The sequence below is a fragment of the Rhizopus microsporus genome (assembly GCF_002708625.1).
Source record: "Rhizopus microsporus ATCC 52813 unplaced genomic scaffold scaffold_33, whole genome shotgun sequence".
NCBI lineage: Eukaryota > Fungi > Mucoromycota > Mucoromycetes > Mucorales > Rhizopodaceae > Rhizopus > Rhizopus microsporus.
The window spans coordinates 121,122-128,707 of record NW_019671948.1 but is presented as its reverse complement, the minus strand read 5'-3'; the positions used below and the strand labels follow the sequence as shown (position 1 = coordinate 128,707).

General features: G+C 37.3%; 5 protein-coding genes across 5 annotated transcripts in view; 4 read left to right on the top strand and 1 right to left on the bottom strand.

Annotated features, from left to right (window-relative positions):
- RHIMIDRAFT_220669 (CRAL/TRIO domain-containing protein) overlaps positions 1–330 on the bottom strand; it is a 1,607-nt gene extending 1,277 nt beyond the window's left edge. Inside the window, exons 1-2 of the mRNA XM_023607415.1 lie at positions 149–330; positions 56–94 (exon numbers count right to left, since the gene is read on the bottom strand). Coding sequence (XP_023461289.1) covers positions 56–94; positions 149–232 — 123 coding nt within the window. The 5' untranslated portion in view covers positions 233–330. The remainder of the gene's footprint in view (positions 1–55; positions 95–148) is intronic.
- On the top strand, positions 324–803 carry RHIMIDRAFT_274463 (uncharacterized protein). Its single transcript, XM_023612459.1, has 2 exons — positions 324–572; positions 622–803. Exons 1-2 carry the CDS (start codon positions 335–337, stop codon positions 786–788), a joined length of 405 nt encoding a protein of 134 aa, XP_023461288.1. The 5' UTR covers positions 324–334; the 3' UTR covers positions 789–803.
- A 79-nt stretch (positions 804–882) lies between these two features.
- RHIMIDRAFT_286891 (kinesin-domain-containing protein) lies at positions 883–2,543 on the top strand (the record flags this gene model as incomplete). Its single annotated transcript, XM_023613421.1, has 6 exons — positions 883–1,056; positions 1,112–1,307; positions 1,358–1,586; positions 1,646–1,926; positions 1,980–2,437; positions 2,493–2,543. 6 exons carry the CDS (start codon positions 883–885, stop codon positions 2,541–2,543), a joined length of 1,389 nt encoding a protein of 462 aa, XP_023461287.1.
- Positions 2,544–2,597: 54 nt separating this feature from the next.
- Positions 2,598–4,523, top strand: RHIMIDRAFT_220663 (zf-CHY-domain-containing protein; the record flags this gene model as incomplete). Its single annotated transcript, XM_023607414.1, has 5 exons — positions 2,598–3,355; positions 3,410–3,487; positions 3,541–3,668; positions 3,723–4,050; positions 4,098–4,523. The coding sequence occupies exons 1-5, from the start codon at positions 3,092–3,094 to the stop codon at positions 4,521–4,523; spliced, it is 1,224 nt and encodes a 407-aa protein (XP_023461286.1). The 5' UTR covers positions 2,598–3,091.
- Positions 4,524–4,864: 341 nt separating this feature from the next.
- Positions 4,865–6,275, top strand: RHIMIDRAFT_274457 (ADP-ribosylglycohydrolase). Its single transcript, XM_023612458.1, has 5 exons — positions 4,865–5,017; positions 5,080–5,233; positions 5,283–5,409; positions 5,463–5,641; positions 5,693–6,275. Exons 1-5 carry the CDS (start codon positions 4,945–4,947, stop codon positions 6,243–6,245), a joined length of 1,086 nt encoding a protein of 361 aa, XP_023461285.1. The 5' UTR covers positions 4,865–4,944; the 3' UTR covers positions 6,246–6,275.
- The last annotated feature ends 1,311 nt before the right edge of the window (positions 6,276–7,586 follow it).

The window sequence follows — 7,586 nt, the reverse complement described above, 5'->3', positions numbered from 1 at the left end:
AAAAAAAAGAATAAATGAATATATATAGATGCGTTTACGATGATGTCAAACTTACAACATTCCAACTTCGAGCAATGAGAAATTGTTCAAGGTACTTTTATATATTATGTCAGTGATATATCGTATATACACACATATATATACGTACCTCGTCTGTTAATGGATAATCTACTTGACCAATTTGGTCTCGAAGTTGTTTTATTCTTTCCCTTTGTTGTTCAGGAGTCAACATAAAGAAAAAGAAAAAAGAAAATAGTACCAAATAGTGTAACTCCTTTTATTGTGACAGGATCTCTCTCTTTCTTTTAATTTTTTTTTTTTTTGTTTTTTAATAATGAGCAAAGCATCGCGGCCGTTAAAGAGAAAAATTAGCCCTGACAACAAGAACTCACGACGTCCTCGATTAAACACATCTGCACCTCCACGCATTCCTGTTCGTCCGACTCTAGCAAGCAGTCGTTCCTCTACACCCGAACCCAAAAAGACAGTGACAACAAAGAGGGTGCCTAGTTGGGATACTCGAGGACAGATGAATCAATTACAGACTAAGCTGGAAGAGACAGGGAATGAAGGTAATGACGAGCTTGAATCATTTATGTTTTTCTAATGGTTAGAGAATAGTGGATGAAATTGAAAAATTACAACATGATTTACAATCCTCAGTTCAAGATCAAGACTCGATTCTACAAGAAGCAAAACAAAAAGTGGCAGATTTGGAAAACACACTTCATGTAAGAAAAGCAAAACGTAAATCTATCTTACTTGACTGTTTTATTATAGGCCAATAAAGCGCGTCATGAAGAAGAGATCAATACCATCGTTCAAAAGTTTCATTTAAAAAGCCGAGAGCTTGTCGAACAGAATAAACGATATAATGAACAGATGCAGAGTTTAGATCAGGAACTGGATGCTTATAACCAACGATACCAAGAGACATTTCATGTGCTGGAAGAAGAAAAGTTTGAAAATAATAAGCTTCGGGCCACGGTCGAAAAGACGTCGGCAGCCTATGCGGATGTGGATGCTGAACTTGTGACATTGAAAATGAGACTTCAGGTATATATAGAGAGTATCATCAGAAACAGACGGCATTGATTTTTTTTTATAATAGAGTTCGGGAACAGTCTTGGAAGAACGTGAGCATGAGGTTAAGGCACTAGAACAGGATCTAGCAGAGAAGAAACAGTTGGCACAAGAGTTGGAAAGTGTGTTGATTGAGGAAGAAACGAATCGTAGGAAGCTTCACAATACAATACAAGAACTGAAGGGCAACATTAGAGTCTTTTGTAGAGTTCGTCCACGCGTTGGTAAGATAAAAGAAGAAAGAAAGAAAAAATGCATACTTATGATAATATAGCCAGAGAAAAAGGATCACAGTTGGCTGAAATCAATTATTTGGGTGAAGATCATGAGAGTATAGAGTTGCTTGAACAAGTATCGTCGACACTGGGAAAATCATCGACAAAGTCATATGCCTTCACATTTGATAAAGTGTTTGGACCAGAGTGTAATCAAGGCGAATGTTTTGAAGAAATATCACAATTGGTCCAATCTGCCTTGGATGGATATAATGTTTGCATCTTCGCGTAAGGGTTATTCTACTTTTAATAGAGAGAGAGTTTTTCATTGATTTGCCCTTATGTAGATATGGACAAACAGGGAGCGGAAAAACGTTCACTATGCAAGGGCCGCCACAGCCAACAGAAGAAACGTCTGGTATGATACCACGAGCAGTACATCAGATATACGATGTTACCCAACAACTAAGACAGTTTGGCTGGGAATATACAATGGAAGGAACATTCTTGGAGATATACAATGAAACAATTCATGATTTACTTGGTGATACAGCAAGTTACGGCAAGATCAAGCATGAAATTCGTCACGAAAAGAACGGAAAGACAGTAGTGACTGATATGACTTCAGGTATATACACACATATATACATGATAGATAGGTTAACTTTTTGTTTATATCAGTTCAACTCGATTCGCCGTCCAAGGTAAAGACGATGCTCAAGCGAGCCAACCAAAATCGAGCTACGGGAGCTACGAATTTGAACGAGAGATCGTCAAGAAGCCACAGTGTGTTCACGTTACAGCTTACGGGGGAAAATATAAAGACGGGAGAACGATCATCGGGTATCTTGAATCTAATCGATCTGGCTGGTTCAGAAAGACTGTCCTTATCTGGCTCTGTGGGCGATCGACTCAAGGAGACACAGGCGATCAACAAGAGTCTGAGTTCATTGGGTGATGTTATACATGCTTTGGTCAACAAGAAAGAAGGAAGCCATATCCCATACAGAAATTCTAAGCTGACTTGGCTGCTGAGAAACTCGCTAGGCGGTAACTGTAAGACGCTCATGTTTGTAAACATATCTCCTCTGGCTGAACACTTTAATGAAACGTTATGTTCACTACGATTTGCTACCAAGGTATACATATATGTTTCATACTATATATAAATATCTTATACATGTAAATATTTAGGTTAATTCATGTCATATTGGAACTGTCAAAAAATTGACCAACAAACATTAGCTATATATATATATGCATTTCATTCTTGTGTACATAAAAATAAAAAAGAAAGAAAATCTATTGCAATCATTGATCCTTAATATTGTGTTTTCCTGGAGCAAAAAAAAGAAAAGATTTCTATAGCTTAGACATGCTCAACAAATAAGTTTTTTTTTTTTTTGTTCCCCACAAGTTGACTGCACCAGAATTTAGCTACAGGATGTTTTTGGGCAGCTGTGGCTTATGAAACCTTTGCCTCAAATGAATGAGTAAGGATAATATAGGCATATGGGTAATACCATACAGCATCATATATTCTTTTTCAATTTTTGGAATCTTTGGCATGGCCTTAACCTGACTACCTTGGCCGGGAAAGTTGCATCTCATGGGAGAGTTCTTTCTCTGGGAGAAGAGGATAAATAAGAGAGGAAAATGGCCTACTTTTTGTCATTCAATCTCTTTTTTTGAACCTTTTCCCACTTCAAAAGAGAAAAAACTCTTCTGCAACCTACTGGTTGGTATATGGTTATGATTGCTAGCCTCTCCTTATTATTATTTATAAAATGTAAATGAAAAATGAAAAAAAAATACCTTTTTCTTTTTTTTCTTTTTGTCAAATAATGAGTAACCGTCTTGAGGAAATAAGTAATTTATCCGATGCGAGTGACCATGAAGAGGATTGGCAAGATGCCGAAACTGAGCAACAGCAACAGCCAACGGAACAAGTGAAAGAAAGGAAGGTAGAGATTGATGAAAGTAGTCTTCGAAAAAAGATTAAAGAGATTCAAGAAGATTCTAGTCTTAGTCCCAAAGACAAAGCCAAACGCATCCAGGTAAATGGTGTGGTTTGTTTCTTGTACTTTTTATATTGAACAGCTCGTATATAGAATTTGATGTCTCATGGGACAACTGAGCCTTCATCGAATGAACAATTGCAAAACGAGATTTACAGTAAAAGTTATCATGTATGTGTGGTTTGTTATATATATATATCAATATATTCTAATATAAAGTGTAGAAGGAACAAGAAAACATCTTGGGATGTAAGCACTATCAACGCAACTGCAAGCTGCAAGCCAACTGCTGTGAAAGGATATACACGTGCCGTTTCTGTCATGACGATGTTGAAGGACACAACATTGTGAGGTAAGTTTGTATATATGTTTGTTTATCACTTTTTTTAATAACAAACACGGATAGACATGAGACCAAGAATATGCTATGTATGCTCTGCTTGCATCTTCAACCAGCAGCTCAGCATTGCAGACAGTGTCATCAACAGATGGCTCGATACTATTGTGACAAGTGCAAGTTGTGGGATAATGATCCGCGAAAGGCTATCTATCACTGTGATGACTGTGGTATCTGTAGACAAGGTAAACAAGAGGATTTCTTTCATTGCAAAAAGTGCAATATATGCATGGTTAAGTCTATGACGGACCATAAATGCATCGAAAGGAATTTAGAATGTGATTGTCCTATCTGTGGTGAATACATGTTTACGAGTACGACCACTGTGATCTTTATGGTAATACAAGAAAATGATAATATTTATAAACATTAATTATGATATAGCCATGCGGACATTGCATCCATAAACACTGTTATACAGCCTACATCCAAACCTCGTACCAGTGTCCTACCTGCTTAAAGTCGTTAGGTGACATGTCAGAGTACTTTGAACGGCTCGATAAGGATCTCGAACGACAACCGATGCCTCCCGAGTACGACAAGTATATCTCTCATATCTTTTGTAATGACTGCGAAAAGAAAACGCCGGCCAAATATCACTTCTTTTATCACAAGTGTGGTCACTGTGGTAGTTTCAACACGACTGTCCTTAAAACGGAAAATACAGAAGAAACAGCCAGAGGAGAGTCGTCCAATGAACAACAGCCGTTGGAACAAGCTATGCAGAGACCAGGAATGAATCATGATCGAAATACCATGGCGGGACCAAGTTCTTCAAGAACAAATAATCCTGATTCAAATGAAGGCTAAAAAAGAAAAAAAAAAAAAAATGAAAATGCCAAGTTACACACACAGATCCTTTGTTCATTTGTATTAAAAAAAACAATCTCATATGATGTCTTCACATTATTGTTTGAATGCTATTAAAAGCATAGTCTACAAGAAAATATAGGGATGACGTGTGAGAACAATTGAAGGGGGAAGAAAGAGAGAGAGAGATGGGAGCAATAGTGAGCACGTTTTTTTTTATTTTCCTCTTTCTGTCTTTTTTTTATTTTCCCTCTTTTTGATGTTGTTCCTTTTTTCTCTATTGTTTTTCATTAAAAATTTTTTTCCCTTTCTCTCTTTCTTTTTTTTTTTTCTAGTTTTGCAGAAAATATAAGGTAGAAAATTTGTGTTTTCTACTTTCCCCTTTTCTCTTTTCTCTTGTTTATATACGTGTATATATAATATGCATATACCATCTGGCTGTTCAAAAATAGAAAACTCATTAATAATTGATAAAATTAAAGGCTTAATATTTGGTGAGTTTTTTTTTAATTTTTTTAATATACGGTTGGATAAAGTGCTTATATTTAATTTTTAGGTGCTATATTAGGAGATAGTATTGGTATAGCAACAGAAGGATTATCCAAGGATGACATCAAAAAAATCTATGGAAAAGGGCCGGTGCGATTTGGCATGGATGAGGATGGAATCCCTTTTATAAGAGATGAATATAGATCCAATTTTGAAGAAAAGTAAATGCGGGAATACACACACATTGGTATAATCTGACTTTATATTTAGTGATTTTGGTGATGACACAGAACAGATACTATTGATCATTGATTCCGTATTAGAAAATAATGGCCACTTTCATTCAAAAGACTATACATCAAGATTATTAGGATATCATAGTGTATCTATAAATACTGTAAGGATATTTCTTAATAGAAAGAGTAAGTAAGTTTACATTTTTTACTATAGCGAAAAAGAGCCCACTTGAAAAGCATGTGTAGTGCTCTCGTACGTGCTCCTTTACTAGGCACACTAAAATTTTGGGATGGCACGAGTGTGATTGAAAACACCACAAACAGTTGCCGAATTACTCACTCAGACCCACGTTGTATGATATCATGTGTGATTATTTCTATACTCATTGCTAGGTACAATAGAAAAAATTTAGTCTACATTTATCTGAACTCATCACATCCTAGACTTTTAAGAGGACAAGATTTAGAGATAAAGCAAAAACCTACACCTATACCCACCCTACTTCACTCTCCTCCCTTGACAGATTATTTTATAGACAGTCTTACGACAGATCAAACCTTGCAAGTCTTGGTACGAGATGTCATCGAAACCAACAAGCAGGTCTTTCACGGCTCTTATTGTGATACTTTCTTTGCATCCAAGGTAGACCAGGATCAAATGCTACACTATTATCATCAACTGCTCGCTTGCTGCGAACCCAGCTCGTTGACTAGTCTTCAATTGGATAAGTCAGCAGATGACGTCTTTAAATCGCTAGGGGCCGCCATGTACTGCTTTACAAGAGCCATACCGCCTCAAAGCGAAACAGAGTATTTCAAAAAAATAATCATGGACGTCATTATGCAGGGTGGTGAAGCTGACATTAACGCTACTACAGCAGGAGCTATATTAGGTGCAAGATTAGGATACAGTCAATTACCAACTGAATGGGTGGTTGGGATGAGACGTTGGGAATGGCTGGAGGATAGAGTAGATGAATTTTGTGCATTGTTTTAAATAAACAACTTTAATGAACCCTTATCACTGTCATCTTTTTTAAACAAGTTTTTGCTTTAAACTTGACATTGTGCTCCCGTTAACATATAGCGGGTTTTTGCCGTGGTTTCCCTAGTAAAAGGGGGAAGTTACACGCCACTTTTTTTTAAAGCCAGGGCCGTGTCGCGAGATTTTTTTTTTCTCCACGTTAGGTTGGACAAGCCTTTTTCTTTTACAGCAGTCAGGGCTTTTTGGTAGGCCGGGTGATCATTGTACATCAAGGAGTGTAACATTGTACATGTAAGCAGGCACACATGTACTCTCTGTTATGCAAAAAAAAAAAAACTTGATTAGCCTCTTTTATACAGTGCTTCCAGCAAGCAATGTCACGCACAGTCAAAGTGGATGATTTCTTGGCATTCGAAAAAACTACAAAAGCAAACGTTTCCCTTTTTTCAAGACATGATATTTTTCTCTTCTATTTTTTACATTTAGCATGAGTGCACTATTTGAGGAGGGGTATGGAAATGTGGTTGATGAGGATGATGGTCCCTGAGCTCCGATGAAAGTGTATCGTTAATCAGGATGAATTTGTTATTGAGGCAGCTGCGACTCATTCTGAATACTTAATGTATTCCTCTAGAGAATCTTCACTAACTTGCCCCAATGTTGATAGAAAAGCCCAAAAGATGAAGACATTCGTATGAAAGAAGCAGACACAAAGCGTGATTACGTGCGCTACAACTATTCAAGATAAGGTTCGATGTTTCGACCTAAAGATTGAAAAGTGTATGAGCGCATCAACTGCAGCGAAGCAGTTGAGGTAATCACATTCGAACCGCTCAGAGATGGGTCAAGCTGTACAACTTGTGCCCTGATAGCATTTTTGAGACTTGTAAACAGATAGATCGCAGATGTAGCTTGACCAAAGAACATAAGACAGTTCTTGTTGATTTCATTGACGGTAATCCTTCTGCTTCTGTCACTGGAGTGACTGAGCATTTGTTGAAACGGTTCAATGATCTCAAAGTTTCACGTAGCACGGTTTATAATCTCATGAGAAGCGAATGTAGCCTTTCGTTGAAGAAAGCTGGCTTCCATTCTGTCGAAAGAAATAGCCCAGCAAAGATTGAGGAGTGATACGATTGGATTTGCAAATGGGGAAAATACAGACATGAGTTTTCTGACGAATTGCGTGTTTCTTGACGAATCTGCTTTTAACATCACTATGAAACGCTCGAGAGCTTGGTCCAGAAAAAGCACGCGTGTGCCATTGTTACCAGGCCGACTACGCGAGCAAACACAATGTCTATATTGAGGGGACTATCTCTGTCGCAGGTTTGATTATAATCGGTGTAAAAA

Excerpts from the sequence above, each read along its gene's own strand:
- RHIMIDRAFT_274457 (XM_023612458.1), top strand. The coding sequence starts at position 4,945 with ATGCATATACCATCTGGCTGTTCAAAAATAGAAAACTCATTAATAATT. Across the intron at positions 5,234-5,282 it reads AGATCCAATTTTGAAGAAAA|TGATTTTGGTGATGACACAG; the intron begins GTAAATGCGGGA and ends CTTTATATTTAG. Across the intron at positions 5,410-5,462 it reads ATAGTGTATCTATAAATACT|CGAAAAAGAGCCCACTTGAA; the intron begins GTAAGGATATTT and ends TTTTTACTATAG.
- RHIMIDRAFT_274463 (XM_023612459.1), top strand. The coding sequence starts at position 335 with ATGAGCAAAGCATCGCGGCCGTTAAAGAGAAAAATTAGCCCTGACAAC. Across the intron at positions 573-621 it reads GGAAGAGACAGGGAATGAAG|TGGATGAAATTGAAAAATTA; the intron begins GTAATGACGAGC and ends GTTAGAGAATAG.